Source organism: Mustela nivalis (assembly GCF_964662115.1).
Source record: "Mustela nivalis genome assembly, chromosome: 4".
Taxonomy (NCBI): Eukaryota; Metazoa; Chordata; class Mammalia; order Carnivora; family Mustelidae; genus Mustela; species Mustela nivalis.
In genome coordinates this window covers 116,815,740-116,838,543 of record NC_139023.1, presented here as the reverse complement: position 1 = coordinate 116,838,543, position 22,804 = coordinate 116,815,740, and the positions used below count along the sequence as shown (strand labels likewise).

Genomic DNA, 22,804 nt, shown 5'->3' with positions numbered 1-22,804 from the left:
CAATGAAAATTTTTAAAAGGTATAAGCCATCAGCGCGTGCGCGCGCGCACACACACACACACACACACACACACACAAAACAACTAGTTGTTCTAATGCAGATTAGCTGCTCAGCCACAGACTCTCTATCCAAGTTTTCATAATCCCACTCACTACTCCATGCTATCTCCTAGGGTCAAAAAGGAAAATAAAGATATATAATGGGCTCGGGAAACGAAAGATCTAGTTACCAGGATCTACAATCTTAGAGATCATGGGGGGTTATATAGACAATTTATTTTCCTGTCACAGGAATCTGGAGGTAAGTAGAACCAACTGGAATGTCATCAAATATATAGAGTCAGGTGTGGGAACCTCGTTTTCCTGGCACCATGTTTCCAATTTATTCCAGTGGAGGTTTTGCACATTGGACTGACTGGCTCCTTGGGCAAATATGCAGGTGGCAACCTTGAACTCTTCTCTGGATTTAAGTCTACCCAGAAAAACCAAAGTTTATATATTTGGCATTGTTTATAGAAAAACTAAGAGGCACATACTGAAAATGGAAAGGGCTTAAATATGGAGTTTAGTGTAATGATTCTGGTTTTTCATAGAAACAAATTTGAGGGTTGAATAATTTCAAAAGAAAAGGAATTTCTCAGTAAGAAGGAATTAACCTGGGGAAGGAAATATGTCGGATACTTTCTATGGAGCTCATGCTATCCAAAGAATGATTATGTAATAACTAGTATTGTAACTAGCCAACATTTGCATGGTATTTTAAAATCTGCAAGGCAAAACTCCAACAATATAAATGGCATTATGATACATAGTATGGATAAAAGACAGGCTTAACTCAAACTTACTCTAGTGAATTCCTCATGTAACAAAGAAAACCATAACTCAATCTTAAGCACAATTCAGTTTATTTAATTAGATTTCTTTACAATTAGGCACTGTACTGACTAAAATGACCCTATTATTAGGGTGGTTTTCTTAAAAAAAAAAAAAAAAAAAGGTTGCTGTCTAAATTATCAAATTCTCATAAGCTAAAATTCACAGGCTCTTAACTCTCACAAACTGTTTGCACAGCTGCTACTATAAAATTCTGTTCCATTTAAAATCAAGTACAGAGGGAGAAAAAGGAAAGGGAGAACATCCATTTTAGGAGGATTGATCACTTGTGTTTATCTTCTTCCCCAGAATCCACTAAAATGACAGTAAGATGTTTAAAAAATATAAGCACCAAGGACAGAAAAGAACAGAGAAGAGAGAGGCAGATGATATTTCAAAAACATCTGGGAGTGAATCCAAGTGACTGAAAAATCCCGGTATGTTCAAAGCCTATCAGGCTTAGATGAGCCCTCTCCCACCCAGTGCATCCAGGCAAGCACGTGGTCAGGCAGGAGGGCTGAGGCTTAGTCTCTGGATACTGTTAATGGATTCTTGTACTCCAGATAGTGAAGAGCTAGAGCAAGAAGAACAGCTGAAAATGTGAGGACTAGTGAAAATCTGCTAAGAAAAGAATGGGCCTCTTAGCACACTTCCTATTTCTCTGCTCTTGAGGAAAACAATGGCTGAAGAGAAAAATATGTCCATATAGAGACATCTGTGGTTCCCCAAATCAAATTGGTTACATTTCCCTCCATCTATATCCACTACTAATCCTTCTAAAGCAAAGTACCCTTGTCCTCATATACAAATGTTTTTCTTAAATCACAATAGCAAATATCATGTATGTTTATATGAAGAGATGCACAAAATCTCACAGACAAAACTAATATAGGGAAAAGAACACTTAAACAAAAACAAACCTTTGTTAGTATTCCCAGAAAGATAAGATTAGGAATAGGATGCTTTGAAAAAGAAATAGCACTTATATTTTGGATATTAACAGCATAAAACTAAAATTTTTAAAGTGAGGTTGGAAAATAAAGTTGAGAAAATTTAATAGAAAATAGAATTAGAGACTGTGATAGGAGAACAAGCATTCAAGATGGTGACACAGAAGATTCTAAGCTTATCTCCTCCCAGAGATAAAACCAATCTACAGCTACACATGGAACAATTTCCTTTGCAAGACCTGACAAATAGCGGAACAGCACCTGCATAACAAAGCATGAAAGCAGCACACTGAGATAGGCAGGAGAGGCAGGGACCTGGTCTCACACACATAGAAAAACTCACCTCAGGCATAGCAACCACAATAAAGAGGGATTTTAAAAATATGTAGCTTTTTCCTCAGAACCAAAGAATTTGGACACCCCAACTCTTGGGATCTGCAATGGAGAGAGGCTGCCAAAACATCTGGCTGTAAAAACCAAGAGGGTTTATATTCAGAAGAATCACAGAGCTGTGGGGAATGGATAGCCCACACTCAAAGGGTACCCCAAGACCCAATGTACAAATAGTAGTTTCAACAGTTCTTAGATCCACTGCTAATCTGAGAGAAAAAAAACATCAAATAAGTGGAGACTAAACGACATGCTACTGAACAACGAATGAGTCAATGAAGAAATCAAAGGAGAAAACAAAAAATACCTGGAGACAAATGGAAAAGGTAATACAACAGCTCAACAATCTATGCAGGAAAGTAGTAGTAATAGGGAAATTTAGAGCAATACAGACCTACCACAAGAAAAAAAATCTGAAATACATAACCTAACTTTATACTTAGGAACTAAAAGAAAGAATAAATGAAGCCCAAATTAGAAGGAAGGAAATAAAAATCAGAGCAGAAATAAATGAAACAGAAAATAAAAGGAAAATAGAAAAAAATCAATAAAACTAAGAGCTGATCTTTGAAAATATAAACCAAACTGACAACCCTTTAGTTAGACTCACCAAGAACAAAGAAGAAAGCACCCAAAATCAAATGAAAGGGGGAAATGTTACAAGTGATATCACGTAAATTTAAAGATCCCAAGAAACCACTATAAACAAGTATATGTCAACCAATGTTGTAACATAGAAAAAAATGATCAATTCTGGGGCACCTGGGTAGCTCAGCAGGTTAGGCTACTGCCTTCAGCTCAGGTCATGGTCTCAGTGTCCTGAGCTTGAGCCCTGCATTGGCCTCTCTGCTCAGCAGAGAGCCTGCTTTTGAGCAGAGAGCCTGCTTCCCCTTCTCTCTCTGTCTGCCTCTCTGCCTACTTGTGATCTCTCTCTCTCTCTATCAAATAAGTAAATAAATAATCTTTAAGGAAAAAAATGATCAATTTCTAGAAACATGCAATAGTCTAAGACTGAATCCAGAAAAATAAAATGTCTGAATAGACTGATTACTAGTAAGGATATTGAATCAATAGTGAAAAAAAGTCCCAACAAACAGAAGTCCAGGACCAGAGAATTTTACAGATTAATTCTACCAAACATTTAAAGATTTAATACCTATCCTTCACAAATTCTTCCAAAAACTGAAGAGGAAATAATCCTTCCAAACTAATTTTATAAGGCCAGAATTAACCTGATACCAAAACCAGACAGGGACACTATAGAAACAAAATTTTAAGCCAATATCCCTGATAAACACTCATGTAAAAATTCTCAGCAAATTATTGGCAAACCCAATTCAACAATTTATTAAAAAGATCATGCATCCTGATCAAGCTGGATTTATTCCAGGAATGCAAGAAAGGTTCAACATCTGCAAATTAATCAATGTGCTACACCACATTAATAAAATGAAGGATAAAAATACTATGATCATCCCAATAGATACAGTAAAAAAAAACTTGACAGAATTAAACAACCACTTATGATAAAAAATAAAAAACAACTTTTAACCAAGTGGGAATAAAGGGAATTAAATATAATAAAAGCTGTATATGAAGAACCTATAGTTAGCATCATACTCAAGGGTAAAAAGTTCAAAACTTCTTTTCTTAGATCAGGAACCAGACAAAGATGGATACTCTCACCACTTTTATGCTACATAGTATTAGAAATCCTAGCCACAGCAACTAGATAAGAAAAGGAAATTAAAAAAATTCAAATTGGAAAAGGAAAAGTAAAACTGTCACTGATACCATAATCATAATACCATGTATCAAAAGCAGATGACATAATACCATATATTAAAAAGCCCTTAAGTCTCTACCAATTAACTGTTAGAATGAAATCAATAAAGTTGCAAGATATATCAGTGATCTGTTAGTTATTTAAACACTAATAACTCTAAGAAAGAGAAATTAAGAAAATAATCCCATTTACCATTATATACAAAAAAATACCTAGGAGTAAATTTAAACAAGGAAGTGAAAGACCTGGACATGGACTACTACGAGATACTATTTAAAGAAATTGAAGAAGACACAAAAAAATGGAGAGGTATTCCATGCTCATGGATCAGAAGAATTAACATTTTTTTAAATGTCCATACTACTCAAGGCAAGCTATAGATTCAATTCAATTCCTATCAAAATTCCATTGGCATTTTTCACAGAAATAGAACAAATAATCCTAAAATGCGTATGGAACCACAAAAGCCTTGAATAGCCAAAGCAATCTTGAAAAAGAACAATGATCGTGGTGCCATGCTTCCTCATTTCAAATTATACTGCAAAGCTACAGTAATCAAAACAATACAGTATCAGTATAAATACAGACACATAGATGAATGCAACATAACAGAAAGCCCAGAAATAAACCCATGCATATAAACCATGCATAATTTTCAAACAAAGGAGCCAAGAAAATACAATGGGAAAGGACAGTCCATTTTTTTTTCTTCAGCCTCTTTAAAAACGTGTTTATTTTTTTAAAAAATCAATTGTGTACAGAGTGTTTCATAGTTTTTAATTCTCAAAACAAATACCCAACCCTCTACCCCTAGCACTCCCTGCTTCACTGTTCTTTGTGGTAATCCACCATTTTCCCCTTACAGAAAGTTAATGGCTCAGAATAGACCATCCTACAGAATTTTTCAACATTAACACTAACTTTTCTATTGGAAAAGTCTTCAAATTAGATTATATATGTCTCTTTTCCCCTAAAGAAACAGCCTAGCTTTTATAAGAATGGCTGTTAAAAAGTAAGTAACAGTAAGCACACAAAGTTAGTTTAACAACACAGGGGAATGAACTGTATCAACTCACTCCCTAGAACCAAACTGATAAACTGTGCCACACTTGATTATATATAGTAGTATGACTGAAATAACCAAGCAAAAGATGATATGTTCACAACTTATATTTAGGTGATGAACACAGGTTTATGCAAGTAGATCAGTCCAATAAAACAGTAATAGAACAAACAGGGCAAGATGGATACCACCATTCCCCTATCCCTTTGCCAGAAGATTTTTGATCCATATAGCAACAGTGCAAACAAAACATGTAACTATATGTTAATGTTGCAGAAAAGTAACATTTAGGGAAAAAAGCTATTTATCAGTAAATACTTCAAGTTGCCTTCTTCCCTAGTGATAGCAAACAGCTGATGATAAACAGCATTTATTTCAAACTGGTACTAAGGGAATGGAAATGCAATTTTTAAAAAATCAATGGTTTGTACCCTGGAATTGAAATTTCTTGAACTAGAAAAAGTGATTAATACAATAGCACTTTGTAAAAGTCTTTAAAATAGTCAACCATAAACAGATTCCTTTTTCATATTCAGAGCTTGCTTCCATCAATGTACAACAAAGTATACCTGGCTCCAACCCTTCCTTGCCTTAATTCATCTTAAACCTTTAAAGCAATAAAATGCTTTACTTCCAGTGTTGCTGCAAGTACTGTATTACCATACCCCTATTACAGAGCTTTAAGAGCTCAAATCAGGCAGACACTGATAGCCAAGATCTGCTTTTCGTAGTTGAAAATAGAACTATCCTATGACCCAGCAATCACACTATGGGGTATTTACCTCAAAGATACAAATGTAGTGATCCAAAGGGGGTACCTATACCCCAATGTTTATAGCAGCAATATCCACAATAGTCAAACTATGGAAACAGCCCAGATATCCATCGACAGATGAACTGATAAAGAAGAAGTGGTATAGGAGCACCTTGGGCTTAGTCGGTTCAGTGTCTGCCAGGGTTTCCAGGGTCCTGGGATCAAACCCTGTATTGGGCTCCCTGCTCAGCAGGGAGCCTGTTTCTCCCTCTGCCTGCAGCTCCCCCCACTTCTGTGCATGCACTCTCACTGTCAAATAAATGAATATCTATTTTTTAATCTTATTTTATTTTTTCAGTGTTCCAAGATTCATTGCTTATGCACCACACCTACTGCTCTCTGCAATACGTGCCCTCCATAATACCCACCGTGTACCTCCCAAAACCTTCAGATTGTTTCTCAGAGCCCACAGTCTCTCATGTTTCATCTCTCCCTCCATAAATAAATAAAAATCTTAAAAACAAAAGAAGATGATGTGTACACCCACCCACACCCACACACAATGGAATACTACTCAGCCATCAAAAACAATGAAATCTGGTCATTTGCAAAAATGTGGATGGAACTAGAGGGCATTAGGCTAAGTGAAATAAGTCAATCAGAGAAAAACAAATACCATATGATCTCACTGATATGTGGAATTTAAGAAACAGAGGATCATAGGGGAAGAGAGGAAAAAATAAAACAGGACAACATCAGAAAGTGAGTCAAACCATCAGATACTCTTAATCATAGGAAACAAACTATGCTGGAGGGGAGGGGGTAGGAGGATGGGTAAGTGGGTGATGGACATTAAGGAGGGCAGGTAATGTAATGAGTACTGGGTATTATGTAAGACTGATGAATCAATGAACTCTACCTCTGCAACTAATAATACACTAAATGTTAACTGAATTTAAACAGAAATCTGCTTTTCATGCCCATAAACTTATTAATAAGCAGCATAAACAGTATATCACATTCTGTAGCATATAAATAAGAAATATCCACTTTAACTGGCAATTCTGTCCTATAGGCATCTTTAAAAAAATTATTTTTGCATAGTTTTAAGTGCTACCAACAATCACAAATGTGAAATACTTCCAAAAAGAAAAAAAAAACAAAACAGGGACAATCTCTCTAATAAATGATTCTGGGAAAACTGGACAGACACATGCCAAAGAATGGAACTAGACCACTATCTTATAACATACAAGAGACTCAATCAAAGTAGATTAAAAACTTGAATAAAAGACCTGAAACCATAAAACATCTAGAAGAAAAAATGGGTAATAAGATTCTTTTTTTTTTTTTTTCTAAGATTTTATTTATTTATTTGACAGACAGAGATCACAAGTAGGCAGAGAGACAGGCAGAGAGAGGGGAAACAGGCTCCCGGCTGAGCAGAGAGCCCGATGCGGCGCTCGATCCCAGGACCCTGGGATCATGACCTGAGCCGAAGGCAGAGGCTTTAACCCACTGAGCCACCCAGGCGCCCCGGTAATAAGATTCTTGATATTGATCTTGGTATTGAATTTTTGGATATGACTCTAAGAAAACAAAAGCAAAAATAAGTGAGACTACATCAAACTAAAAAGCTTCTGCATAGAAAGAAAATAAAACCTACTGAATGGGAGAAAGCATTTACAAACTATATATTTGATAAGGCATTAATATCCAAAATATATGAAGAACTCAATCATCTCGACAGCAAAACAAACAAGAAAAACAAAAATCAAAATTTTAAAATGGGAGAGGATCTAAACATTCTTCCAAAGAAGACATACAGATGACCAACATACACATAAAGTGTTCAATATCACCATTATCAGGGAAAGGTAAGTCAAACCCACAATGAGATATTACCTCATATCTGTTAGAATGGCTATTATCAAAAAGACAGAAAAGAAGTGTTGGAGAGGCTGTAGAGAAAAGGGAACCTCCATACACTGCTGGTGGGATGTAAATTGGTGCAGCTACTATGAAAAACAGTATGGAGGTTCCTCAAAAAATTAAGAATAGAATTACCATATGATCCAACCACACCACTTCTAGGTATTTATCTGAGGATGATAAAAACTTGAATCTGAAAAGTTATATGTATCCCTACAGCATTTTTTTACAGTACCAAGGTATGGAAATAGCCTAAAGGTCTGTTGATGGATGCATGGATAGAGATACACACACTATATACAATGGAAAATACTACTCGTCCATAAAAAGAGGGAAATTTATGATTTATAACAATGTGGATAGACCTTGAAGATGCTACTCTAAATGAAAAAGTCAAACATACAAAAAAAATTACACATGATTTCACTTCTATGTGGAATACAAAAAGTAAAACAAACCAAACTCATAGATACAGAGAGTTAGACTGGTGGTTATCAGAAGTGAAAGGGTTTGGGGGTGGAAGAAACGGTTGACTGTATGTTAACAGGTGGTAACTAGACTTATTGTGATGATTACTTTGTAGTACATATGAAGATTAAATTACTATGTTGTATACCTAAAGCTAACCATACTGTTATACAGCAATTTTATCTCAAAAAAGGCGGGGGGGGGGGGGCGGGCAGCAAAAGACATTTACAGAAAAATAAGATAGATAATACAGGAAAATTTCAAAGACCAAAATGCAGTATTTTCCAGATTGAAGGGACTTACTGAGTGCCTGACACAATAGATGAAAAAAAGACTCCAGGAAAGAACAGGCCCAGGAAGAAAGATTGGTGAGAGAATCTCAGAATCAGCACTGCTACCAAATTAGGTGGGAGTGGAAGAGAAAAGGGCCAAAGAGGACTCTCCCCAGAAATAAAGAATTGATAAATTATTTGAAAAATTTTTGAAAGCTTAGGAGATCTATTGGAAAGATTTTGCAGTTTGAAAAAAATCTACAGATATGTTTTCACTCACGTAATTTTCTATCAACCTAAGACACATATTAACATTAAGTAGTACATCACATACACTCACACACTCTCTATCACACACACACTCATGTAGTCATAACAAATCAAACATTAATTAGGTCATCAGCTAAACTTGTCATGTAACACTACTGGAAGGAATTATTAGGAGTAAGTTACATTGTCACTTATTAGAGCTAATTCTATATATTTTATAAGCAGAGTGAAGAGATAATGTCTACAAGAAATTAAGATATAACATTATAAGAGAATTATCAAATGGAAGCAAAAACCAAAGAACAGCTTAAATAAATGAAATCTGATTTCCTCTAGGAAAGAACTGCCAAAGGGTATGTAGGGGTCAGTTGGTTTTCTTTATGAATCTCTCAATGTTATTTGATTTTTTAAAGAGTATATGCATTATTACATAAAATACTTTTTTTAAATAAAGGAAAAATATGTTCAAGGCAATGAAAATATATTTTATTCAGAGTAATTAGATTATTTAAGAATGGTCATTCCAATGTTTGATTCATTTTACTGAAAGATGACCTAACCCAACTATATTTATAGCCCACCCAACACATATACTGCGCTTAATGTTGAAATCATGTACCTGTGTTTTCCAAATGCTTTTGTCCCTATAATCCTCTCTTCCTAGAGGGCACACTGCCTGTGGGTATTCTAGCGGTCCTCCAAAGTCCAGCTGAAGTATTACATTCCTCCTCCACAAAGTTCTTCTGATCATCTGTCTTACAAATAGTTTCTCCCTCTCAACCCTACTCTGTTCTGTGGATCCTGACGCACTACGCATACCTCCTATTCCCAAAAGTACTACTAGCTCACTAGTAGAACAATATCCTAATTTTTTTATACAAGCAATAAAACACTAAAGCCAATGCCCTCACCTGAAATTAGTAATGGTAAAGGAATTTTTTAATTATAAATTTTATATACATAACCAGCAACGTTTATTTGAAGGCCTCAATCTTCATTAAAATCATAAATAATATTAACAAAAATAAAAATTAATAACTTGCAGCTGATAAAAAATATTCCCAAATCCATCCTGTGTCATTTGCCAGCTCGACCAATAATAAAAAATTAAAGTAGTTTCAATTAACTGGGGCAAGAATTTTGAAATCTTTATTTTAACTTGAAACTGAGGCCCAATTTTATTTCTTTTTTTTCCTCTTTCTTAATCATTAGGCAGAAAGTGCACTTACTCTTCTGCAAGTCTTTTATAATTTTTTTTAAAGAGATGGAGAAGTGAATAAGAATTTGAGATTGGGAGTAAAAAAGTGGAGGGAACTGCAATAATGGCTTGCCTTCTTATAAACAAAAAAGCAAGGGGCAAAGGCGTGGCTGAGAAGGAGCTGAGAGAGAAGCAAGGCCAAGGAAGACTGAATTAAAATGTGAATTCTGGGGCACCTAAATGGCACAGTTAGTTAAGCATCTGATTCTTGGTTTTTGTTCAGGTAGTGATCTTAGGGTCATGAGATGGAGCCCAATGTCGGGCTCCATGCTCAGGGTGGAGTCTGCTTCAGACTCTCTGTTCCTCTACCCTTCCCCCCAATCAATCAATCAATCAATCAAGCAGATTCCTACATCCCAACTCTACAGAGGATGATTTAATAGGCATATGATAGGACTTGATCTCTAGGGTGCCACAGTTGAGAAGCACTGGCTTAACCTTTATTGAATATTTATTTTTGTTCTGATTCTTTGTATGGATAAAATCAGTTTCCACAATGAGCTCAGGAAGTACACCCTACTATGATCTCCATTTAACAGTTAGGAAAACTAATCATGGTAGTTTTAAAATAGTCTACAAAGCCTGTCACTTCTCCCTTCCAAAGATGGTATCAAATTCCCCTCCCCTTGAATATAAGCCAGATCATTTACTCGATCTTCATGAATAGAATGTGGCACAAAAGAAGCTGTGTGTCTTCTGAGGCTCAGTCATTAAAATGATAGCTTTCATCTCTCTCGAGGTGCGCATGGCAAGAGAAGCCAGCCAGTACCCAACTGGAGAGACCTGTAGAGAAGGGACCTGTGGCCTCTGGCCATGAACTGGCACTGAACTGGAGCCATGTAAGTGAACCCCCTTGGAAGCACATCTTTTAGCTCCAGTGAAGCCTTCAGATAATTGCAGCCCTTGACACATCCTAACAACTTGACAGACCCTGAACCAGTACTGCCCAGCTAAACTACACCTCAATTCCCAACCCACAGAAACTGTGAAAGAAAATAAGTCTTTACTATAGCTTTAAGCCACTCCATTTTTAAAGAAAAAGATTTTATTTACTTGTCAAAGAAAAAGAGTGAAAGAGCACAAGCAAGGCGGGGTTGGGGGGGGGGGCGAGGCAGTAGGCAGAGAGAGAAGTAGGCTCCTCGCTGAGCAGGAAGCCTGATGTGGGACTAAATCCCAGGACCCTGGGATCATGACTTGAGCCAAAGGCAGACGCTTAACCAACTGAGCCACCCAGGTGTCCCTAAGCCACTACATTTTGAAGTAATTGTTATGTAGCAATAGATAGCTAATACACCAACGCACAAAAAGGTTAAGTAATTAAGTAGCTAACAAATGGCAAATGGAGATTTGAAACTTGTCAGAATGGATCTAGATCCTCTGCTCTGTGCCATGTGGTTTAATGTCTTCCTTCAAAATGAAGATTATTCTGCCTATACCTTATTAAAGCTGGTGCTGTGATGAAAAGAAATGATATAAGTATCTGCTAGCTTTTAAACTGACAAGTCAGTAGTTATTTAGAACCTATTGTTAACACTAAAGGCGTAAGTTCTTAAAGAGAATATTAAAATAGTAACAAAAAACGTAAGAAATTATTTATACAAAACAAGAAAACACAACCCAGTAAAAAATTTTTCCTATAGAAAAATCATTTATTTTAAACTCATTTTGTTGCTCCTAGTTATGCAGTCTAATGATTTCTAAGACAAAAGCATCAATTTTATAAAAATTTTTCACCTAATCAGCACCCACCATAGGCTTTTGCTATTTTTTACTCATACATTTATTAAATAGTTATACATTTGTAAAAACACAGTGTTATGGACTAAATTTTGTCCATACAAAATTCATAGGTTGAAGCCTTAACCCGCAATTGACTATATTTGGAGATAGGGCCTTAAAAGTAGCTAATTAAGGTTAGATGAAGCCATAAAGGTAGAACCCTAGTCTAATGCACTGGTGTCCTTGTAAAAAAGGAAAAAGGCACTAAGAGAGCTCACGCAAAGAAAAGACCACGGGAGAACACAGTGAGAAGGTACCATCTGTAAGCCAAGGAGAGAGGTCTTATCAGAAATCTCCCCTACCAGCACTTTGATCTTGGACTTCCAGCCTCCAGAACTATGAGAAAACAAATTTCTGTTGTTCAGATTAGTCTACATAGAGGACTCTGAAATCCACATCTTTAGCCTTTACCCTTTTCCCCTCAGCACTGACAGTCACTTGGTCATCCTTCTAAAATGAGCTCCTCTTCATGGCCTCATAATTACCTGCCCCTTGTGACTTTTATTATTTATATTAATGGACCAGTTGTCAAGATGCCATATCAGGATCTCTCTTCCTTCTTCAATAGCAATAGCAGGATGTGAGAAAGATGATCAATAAAGCACCACAAAGAGATCATCAGACCCTATCAAGCTAGTAGAACATGAGCCTTTGGCTTAAGTCCCAGATTCACCTAGAGACAGGAAAAGGAGCATTAGTCAGCTGCAAAAGGTTCCTAGAAAGTTCATGCTTGTGCTTCTTCCTTTCCTGACAAAACTTCAGGTCTGACAGGCTAACGCATTTTAATAAGTAAAGGCCCTACCCTAGGTACAGACAGGAAAGATATGAATTACTGTAGGCAAAACAAAGAAACAAACAAACAAAAAAAACAGTTGCCACAGGTCTCTGCAAAGCACTTAGTTAGTAGAGAGCTCTCTCTGGTGATACTTCAACTTTATCTTAAAGCTTTCTTCCTGATTTATTAGTTTCTATTCACAACAGTGTGACAAACTGGCCTTCTGGCAGCATGGCCCTCCCCAAACATACGGGCATCAGGGTTGGGCCACCACTCTGCCCCTCCTCAACCCACTGTACTTCAAGTCACATCAACTCAAAACCATAGGGTTATCTTTGACTCCTTTCTTACTCTCATTAACTACTGGCTGCCCTGTTTGTGTTTTCTTTAAAATCCCATTACCCATTTCTGTAGGGATGCTGAGAAAGTTCTAGAGATGGATAGTGGTGGTATCTGTACAAAAGTGTGAATGTACTTAATGCCCCTGAGGTGTGTACTTAAAAAATCAATACAACAGTCCATTTTATGTTACATATACTTTACCTCAATTTTAAAAATTCCACTGCCAATTATTTGTTAGATACAAGTCCTTAGGACCAAGACCTAGGTTTCTATGGGTCGTCTAGAGGTTTCCCTGCACCTTCTCATCTATCCATCTCACATAGCACTGCTAAAAAATACTGCTTCCATCCTAGGACTTCTTTCTTCAAAAATTGACTGTTTGAAGGTCAATATTAATTCCTTAATCAAATATTAAAAACACTCTACCAACTAGTCAAAGCCTCCAATTATTTGTTTGTTTGTTTGTTTGTTTTGGAGAGAGCATGACTATGTGAGGTAGAGAGAGAATCTTATGCAGGCTCTTTGCCCAACAGAGACCCTGACTCGGGGCTTGGGGCTCCATCTTGAGAGCCCCAAGCTCCATGATCTCTACCCTGAGCCCAAATCAAGAGTTGGATGCATATCCCACTGAGCCACCCAGGGTACCCCTCAACCTACTTTTAAAATTAGCCCATTTGCTAATTTCCTGTAGCTATGCACAGCTCTGTTAGACATTTCTGTCTCACACTGATGGTGTTTTTGCTCATGCCTTTTTCCTTGCCTATATGATTTTCCTCTCCATCCAAAATTATGTGCCCCATTTTACTTTTTCCACAAAGTGTTCTCTGACCACCATAATCCAGACTGATTTCTCTCTCTCTTTGTTACCACTGACTGGATGTTCTTACCACTCATCTGAAGTACCATAGAATACATACCACACACATTCTACCTCCTCAATTAAATCACACACTCCTTAAAGTCAGAATGCTTAATCTTTTATTTCTTAGTAATATCCTGTGTCTATGTAAGAGAGGCTAAATAAATATTGACGGACTGATCCAATTTCAACTCATCAGTAACAACAAAAAACATCCATTGTAAGATGGACATATTTGCATTTATATTACAAAGATTTTCAAAAGGGAACACTCAAATAAAGGGATTTCTAATTAATCCTAAATGAAATGGATGGTATCCTAAAATCTTTTTATTGCTTGCAGTCCACATCTATTCCCAAAACATAACTGAGATTGTTAAAGAAGGACAGATACGTTATTGGCCCACCTAGGTAAGGATAAGAGATTAAAAAAAAACAACAACAACATGAAATATTGCCAAGCTGAGACAATTATACTGGAAACCTCAATCGAGAGAGGCGAGTTGTTGCAGTCAGAGGTAAGTTTAATAAGACCACAGGAAAGGATGATCACTGAAGTGCTTTAGAGTCTCTCCTAAATAGGAACTGTCTAAACCAGGGCTGTGCCTCAAGCAAAAGGTTCTGGCAGACATCAGTTTCAGATGGAAGTTTCTGATAAGTACCTGGTATGCAGAAATATCGGTCTGCTAACTAAAGATACAATCTCAGAGCCTGAGACACCAGTCAAGTCTAAAGTTGATAATCTGGTATATAAAACAAAGAACCTAAAAGGTGTTCTTCCACACACAGGATCACTGTTGATGTGCACAAAGAAGGATCCAGAGCAGCAGCGAGGCTTAGAGGAGGCACTCGGACTGTCCTCAGTGGTTTAGCTTAGGTGTCTGAAAAAAAACTCTCAGTTGAGGCTCTACAATTCTAGCCCACAAAGTATGGAAGAGAGGATCTTGATGTGAGAAATTATAAAATACCTTGCTCTTTACACAGGATAGAATTTGAAGGCCCTTTATATATATGTTTTTTTAAAGAAATCTGGCATGGGGTTGTGACAGAATATAAAAGCTATTTAATCTGCTATTATGAAGACTGAAATATAAAAGTAGGGTAACCTTAACTAAGAAGTTTTATCAAAACACATTTATGACATATTTATTACACTTTAATGGCCAAGTGTAACATTGCCTTTAGTGAGTCTGAAAAGAGCCTTGCCACTTCCAGCTTTCACGTGACCAGCTGTCGCATGTGCTCCTCTACTCTAAGAGTACCAAATACCATAGCTCTTTTCTACCTGAATTATTAAAGAGAAATTTATTTTCAGAGGCTATACGATCTGATAGCTAAAAGCATACTTTATTCCCTCCCCTCACTTAGCAGCTTACAACTAGTAGGTACTTCCATTAACATCTCCTTTATTGAACATCTCAGACCTCACCCTGAAAGTTTTTAGGAAGTGAGAGAATACTACTCCCAAGGCCAAAGTCAGTATCTCTGCCCCATTCAGAATTTGTTATTTGTGCATAATCACACAACTCCTTAAGTTGGGTATATAACCAGCCTTACTTCTAGAATGATATCGCTTGCTTTTAATGATGCAAATCAATTTTTCTGCCCACCAGAGAGAAAGGTCATTAATGAGAAGCTAAATTACAAAGAAGAGCTAAAGTATAATAAAATATTACTATAACATAACAAAAACACTTAAACATTCTCTTTACCAAATGAAAGCTATTCTAAATAATGTCATAAAACCATTTAAAATTCACTATTCACATTCACTATTCACAAATATTAGTATAGTATCATTAATATTAGTATCTTAAAATTAAGACATACTATTAATAAAGATTCTTAGTAGTACTATTTGATTACTAAATATTTTGTATGAAGGACAAATTTAAATCTTCAACTAGCTTTTGTAACAATTATTTTTAAATGACTTACAGAAATTTATCCTAAAACTTAACATCTCCATGACAAGGATAAAATATTCTTATAAGAATCAGTTAAGGAGCAATGGCTACCTCCTTCAGATCCTCATACATATAAACATGAAAAAGTTCTTTTTCTAATGAACAAGGCTCACACAGGTCACTTACTATCACTTACCGATATAGGAAGCTTTATTAAAAGCACTTAGATGACCCGAACAAGTGGTCCTGCAATTTTCGCTTTTCTATTTGATCACTGTTTTTCAGTAGACTACAACATACAACATGGCCTTCTCGCATACCCACTCTTTGGCATACCACATGGGAATAATTACACCGCTGCTTTAAAGGAATGTGGTTTTAAGTAATATCCTTTTTAATCTGGCAATTAGCACTCTTAAAAATGTATGTTCTCTTTTTCACTCTAACCTGGTACAAATCAGGAAAGAAATGCTTTTCAAGACTAAATCATTTTTCTTGCTATATTTAAGAGAAAGAACTAAATAATGATTATGACTATAATTACTACCTTCAAAAATCAAGTTTCTGGGGCACCTGAGTGGCTCAGTGGGTTAAGCCTCTGTCTTCAGCTCAGGTCATGATCCCAGGGTCCTGGGATCGAGCCCCGCATGGGGCTCTCTGCTCAGCGGGGAGCCTGCTTCCTCCTCTCTCTGCCTGCTTCTCTGCCTACTTGTGATCTCTGTCTGTCCAATGAATAAATAAAATATTTTTTAAAAAATCAAGTTTCTTCATTAAGAAAAAAATCACTTCATAATGCAATCAAAAACCAATTTTCCTCCAGTTGTGTAAAATGAACACAATTTTTAGGACTCAATCTTGCTTATAAGAGAAAAACAGCACACCACTGGCCTTTCAGTCTCAAAGGTCACTAACAAATATAATTAATTAATTAATATTCCCTACATAGAATTTAATGCCTTATTCTCACTCCTTCTAAGATAATCACTAGTCAGGAAAGAATTCCTTTGGCCCACAAACATTAAGGCTTTTCAATATTAACTATTCATCTGCCAACAGTCTCAGAAATTACACTTACTAGTGGTATTTCATAATCAGCTTAATATTATTTTAGGGTAGAACATGGGGGCTGCAAGTAAGTAAAATAGAAAGATGGTAGTGACAGAGAGACCGCTAGTATTTAAAGGCTTAGCTTAATATTTAAAATGTAGGTGCTTAATACAGAAAAGGTTAGTTTTAGCTGAAAAATAAAACTGGTTGAAGCACTAGAAGGCTTGAACGGCACTAACCCTGAAAGAGCTGAACGAATCGAGGGTGCAGGGCCGCGGTGACCACGCTCCCCGGCAGCTCCCGCAGGAAGAGCTTCAACAGACTGGCCGCTGAGCAGACGTCCCCGTCTTTCCCAAGCTCCACCGGGGCTCCACTCTCAAACTTCCACCGGAGCTGTTCCACCACTCTCACGTTGCCGTTTACCCTGAAGAGGCCTTCCTGGGTGAGTCCTGGAGCAGGGGAGCAGACCCACAGAGAATAAACAGAGGTCTCTCACGAACAGACACTAACTCTAGAGAACAGTAGCTGCAAAATAAATAAATCTCCCTACAGGGTTATCCAGTACTGCAAGATGTTCACATTTTGCAAAAATGCTTTCCTACGATAATAGATCTTCACACTTACTATGGATCAACTGAAGAGATCATATGGGCTTGTTCTAAAAGCTGACCTCTAAAAATAAGGTTAAGACACACAGAAATATAAAACAGATACCATTCTACAAAGAAATTGCATTCATATAATCAGTACATTACAGAAACTTACCCTGGGCTCCAACAGCTGCTTAGCATTTAATTAAAACTATTTAAAAAAGAAAAAACTAAAATGTATGTAAGAAACTTCTTAACTGTATGTGATTACCTTTGTAATAATTAAGAAATATTCTTTAGTATTCATTGAATTCCAAGGATAAAACTCTAGGAGATTACAATGTAACATAAGACAAGTTGCTTGTCTTCTCCCGAGTTGACAGGGGATATTATTGTTGGCGGGGGTCAGCACAGAAGGCTCCATAAGGGAATTTTCGATGCTTTGCCCCATCTTTGTCTAAAGCATAAGGAAGATGGGAAGACTGGGGCTGAAGAACTGTGAAGCTAATGAAGTTTAAGCTTCAGGGCCCCTTCATTTATTTAGGTCCTTTCCAATGCTTTTCCCTAATTCTTATTCTTAATTTTGTATTCGTCTTCTTAAAAAGGGCCCCCAAAGGGTTAAGCAGCAGGAGACATAAAACCTGGATTTATGCCTGAAAAGAGGAATATATGAATTAAGAGGCAGAGATAGGACAGCATAAAGGAAGATAAACACATGGAAATGGGGGAGTGTTTAGGTCAAAAAGCGGTGAGGTAATAAAATGGAAGAAATGGGTTAAGGCCACAAATGGCAAGTTCAACAGCGAAGACGTGGGATGCCCAGCTGCCTCAGTCTGTAGAACGTGCAACTCTTGATCGTAGAGTCGTGAGTTTGAGCCCCACATTGGGAGCAGATCTTACTTAAAAGATCTTACTTAAAAAGACTTTCTCATGGGAGCATTAAGGGGTACGGAACACAATAAAATCAAGGAGTACAGAAGATCTTGCTAGCTGAGAAGAGAATGGAGGGCAGAAAGCTTGCCTTAGGGAACCACATTCTACCCTAGGCAGTAAGAAAGACAGATGCCTGTGGGAAGGGCGAAAAGGAAAGAAAAAAGTTGATTGAGTAACTGAGTACAAAAAGGAAGTAAGGAAGAGTTGGAAGGTAATTTTAAGGTTTAAAAACTAGGAAATCCAAGAAAAAGGACTGTGAAGGATAAGGTGAAGAGGGGTTGAGGGATGGTAGCTGGCTTAGGGGAAAGGTAATGATTTCCAGCTCAGGGTATTGGGTTCAAGGAGACAGAACCCCATGGAAGAAAGCCAGCCAGCCTGTGGAGAGCCTAGTGATGACATTTAGCAGTGACATAAGGACTGAAGCCCACTGGAATTATTTAGATGAGGGGGTGTTTGTTTATATTAGTTTACTTCTTTTTCTTACCTGATAATTGTATTGCTCTTTCTAAAGAAAAAGAAGAAAGCTAATTTCATACTAGTTTGTAATATGATAAAACATTTAATGAACCTTTCAATTTAAGTCCATAGTAAGTACCTGACCCCATGTTAAGGAACTTAAAAAAAAAAAAAAAACCATGAAAAAATAAATCAAATGCTAGCATTATCCTCACGGCGTTTATAGATGTACACTTTGGATGTAAAGAACATGAATCTCAAAAGTTGACATGAATTTTAGCTCCAATTTTGACAAAAGTCTGTGAAACCAGAGAAGATATTAAAAGTATTTCCCCAACCAGTGTCACCAGGGCACCATGTAATCAGAGGAGATACCAGTCAGAACGTGTGGCAGGCAGCTTCTCAAATGGCCCCAAGGATGCCCATCTCCGGGTGTCCACACCAACGTGGAATCCCTTCCCCTTGCTTGGGGTCTGGATCTAGTGCCTTGCTTCTAACCAGGAGACTGTAACAAGATTATGTGATTGGGTTCTAATCTTGGTTTTGACCTTAGGTTATACAAGACTGATGTTCATCTTACTTGTTTGTTTCTCTCTGGCTCTGCGGGCTTAGTCACTCTGATGAATCAGCGGCTTTTTATTTGGTTAGCTACCTCACGAAGAGGTCCATGTGTCAGGGAGTGGAGGGTGGTTTCTGGACAATAGCCAGTGAGTAACTGAGACCCTCAGGTCAACAGCCCACAGGGAACAGAATCCTGCTAACAACCACGTGAATGGGCTTGAAAGTGAACCCGCCGGCACTCAAAGTACTGTTATGACTAAAGCCTCAGCCAACACCAGACTGCAGCCTTCCAAGAGCCCCTAAGACACAAGATATGACTGGACTGTGCCCAGATTCCTGACACACAGAAACTGTGAGATAAGAAACACGGTTGTTTTAAACTACATGTTTTGCAGTAACCTGTTACACAACAGGTAAATGTAATGCCATTTCCTTTAATACTGCAGAATCTTGGTTACTGAGAGACTTCTGTTTAACCCATTTTTAAAGCTTTCAAGGTCTATTTCCTCCATTCTACAAGCTTTATCTGTAACTTCAGAAATGTGTACTAACTTCAACAGACAGCACCCAAAAAATAGCACCCATCTCTGGTCAAGGCCCAAATCATGAAAATTTAGAATTCTACTTATCTACTCAGCTCCTGAGCCTGTTTTTGACCAGAAAATGACTCTTGGACCTGATTTCACAGTGTTGTTCTAGCTTTGACCTTAGGTTTTCTTTTCCAACTAGGCTTTTTGACCCTTCCCTCAAATAAATATTTCCAGTTATTCCAAAATAACTACCCAGCTCTAAGAACTGGCTTTGGTCCTTCAAGGTCCCTGGATCCCACTGCCCTTTACTGGCAGAGAGATAAGGTATTAAGGAAGTCACTGAGGTTCATGCTTCTCAACTATTTTTTTCTGTCCCTATTCCATTTATTTGTTTAACTCTCTTCCCTCAAAAATATTTCTCACCCAAACAATTTTTATGCTACCCAGTGATTTTCAACTAGGGGCACCTTACCCCTGGTTCTATTATACTTAGGGGGATAAAAAACCCATACGGTTTTTAAAGCCCATAACAATTTTATAATATATCCAATACCCATATGAGGCTTACCAGACTTACCACCTCTCAGTTTTCCTACCTCAAATTTTTAGGAAATGGTGATTGTAAAAGAAATGTTTAGAGGAAGGAGATGCTTAGAAGGCTTTGTGAAGTTATTCTCGTATATTTCTGAGATTCTCTTAGATTTTATTTCAGGAGGTACAGGTTAATCAACATGAAACAGCAACTTAATAACTGGTTTAACAATGAAAAAAATCACATCGATGAAATAACATCTACACCATTGACAGTCACCTTCCTGTACAATTGAGATATTTATTTCAAAATAGTATGAATATGTTAGAAACTGAAAATGCCAGAAGTCAGAATTTGCTGAACTAGCACACTTTGGCCCAGAAAAGAAGACAATGTATGAGCATATTCTGACACCTGGTGGTAAGTGGAGAGTTCTACACTATTTAAAATGGTATATCCCATAGGATCTTCATGCTAAAGAGAAGGAATCCAGTTAACACTATCAGCAAGATTAGTTATTTTCAAACAGTATAAAGATGATCTAGCTAATAACTTGTAAAATTTTCTTCAAATGGGAAAAATCACGTTTTTTTCTTTTCTTTCTTCCTTTTTTTTTTTAAGGAAATAAAGTTCAAAGTCTTTTTAAAAGACCATCATATAAGACCTTAATAAACCCTTTCTGTCCTCATATTCTTTCATTACAAAGAGTTTTCCCTCACATTGTTAAAGGTCTACATGTACTGTGGTCATACTTTGATGTTTAATGTATCTACCTAGGGTTAAATAATATGACCAATCATCCCTACCTCTGATACCTTACAGAGGGCCTACTGTATAGTGCATTGTAGGTGCACAATAGGGAGAGGTACAGTACATATCTGTTGACTTAAAAAAAAATACAAAATAATTAATGAAACTAGTTGAAGTACCTTGCCTACAAACTTCATTCTGCCCTTCAGACTTCTACAAAGTTTTTGGCTTGTGAACATGGTAGTTTCAGACATAGTAAAGAACTTCTAGTTGTCTACACAATAATTAACTACACAACCTTTGAAAATATAGGCTAGGTGCCCTACCCACCTTAGCTTGCCAAGCCAAGAGTCTGATTCCATGCATCAGAAGTATCACCAATGGATGGGTATTCTGAAAAGATTCCACTAGTGATTCTATTTCACATTTCTAGGTAAGAATAAGTGATTTTCTATTTTACATTTCTAGTTAAGAAGGACTGATTGAACCTTAAAATATTTACTTTGCATTAACCTGAATATACCTAACTAACCTATAACTATGGACAAGAAGAGATAGAAGAAAACCAATTCCTAATTCAGATTTTGCCAAAATGTTCATAGAGTGATGTTGTGAACTTAGCTGGCTCAACTCTTAAAGAGTTGATTATAAATGCACATACTTTTGACCCAGATCTCCATATACACCCACCATGCTTGAAATGACCTGTGAGAAAGGCTGGTCACTGAATCCTTGCTTACAGATAGCAAAAGACTGCATACAATTCAATATTCATCAGCACACGACCGCTTAAAGAAATGATACGTGTATCTGGCCAGTGTGTAAGGGAAAAAAGAATTACATGAGTAAAGCTTTTTATGCAATATGGAAAGATCTCTACAATATACTGCTAAATGACTTTTCTAAAAGATTTATAACAGTGTGAATGGTATGCTGTATTTATGTTCACAGGGAAAAAAAGAACATATGCATATATGATTATATATATTCATAAAATATCTTTGTAAGACTATGTCAGATGCTGGTGAAGTAATGTTGTTTCTGAGAGGGGAAATGAATAATCAGTCAGGGGACAGGTTTTAGAGGGAGAGATTTTTCAGTGCATATCCAGTATTTTGTACCACATGATATTAACTATTCAATAATTTCTTAAAACTTAAAAATTTTTTAAAACTTAAAAATGAAAATGATTTTACATAAGTGTAACCCCAAGAGGCTATAACTCAGTCACTATTAGGTAAAAGATCAGAACACTGACTATACCAAAAACCAAAATATTTTAGGTAGTTATACTTTGTATTCAAATGAATAATATTAAACAACCCTATTTAAGAGATTAAATGAATTACCTAGAGATCCATTTATATCTAAATGAGTAGCATACAGTTTTACTCAATACTGAGTGTTTCTGAGATCTTCAGAGCTCTCACAATTTAATGTGATTTCAGGACCCTGGAGGTAGAGGCCCCATCTTCCCGCTATACTGTATGCTACACCTTTTTGGTTTAACCTGTTTAAAGTATTTGAATAAACCCGGAGCTCTTCTCTAAGAATCTTACCTGTCTGCAGCTTACCATCCTCTAAAAATAAGGGGATAGCGGCTATAAAGTAAGGGTACAAGCCTGGCTCTTCAGTTTTTGGAACAAAACATCATTTTGTCTTCCACATACCTAGTAAACTGAGCAAATAGTTGCTTTTTCAGTTAACACAAAACACCTGACCTTTTG

The 22,804-nt window shown here is 36.8% G+C and overlaps 1 protein-coding gene across 22 annotated transcripts in view; it reads right to left on the bottom strand.

The window, feature by feature from the left end:
* FAM13A (family with sequence similarity 13 member A) overlaps window positions 1-22,804 on the bottom strand; it is a 360,572-nt gene that overhangs the window by 282,975 nt on the left and 54,793 nt on the right. For 20 of the 22 annotated variants that reach the window (XM_082726581.1, XM_082726582.1, XM_082726578.1 and 17 more), the window contains one exon: window positions 16,965-17,174. In XM_082726581.1, the coding sequence (XP_082582707.1) occupies window positions 16,965-17,174 (210 nt within the window). Of the gene's footprint in view, window positions 1-16,964; window positions 17,175-22,804 lie in introns of those variants that run through there. The other 2 variants (XM_082726584.1, XM_082726590.1) reach the window with 2 other exon arrangements.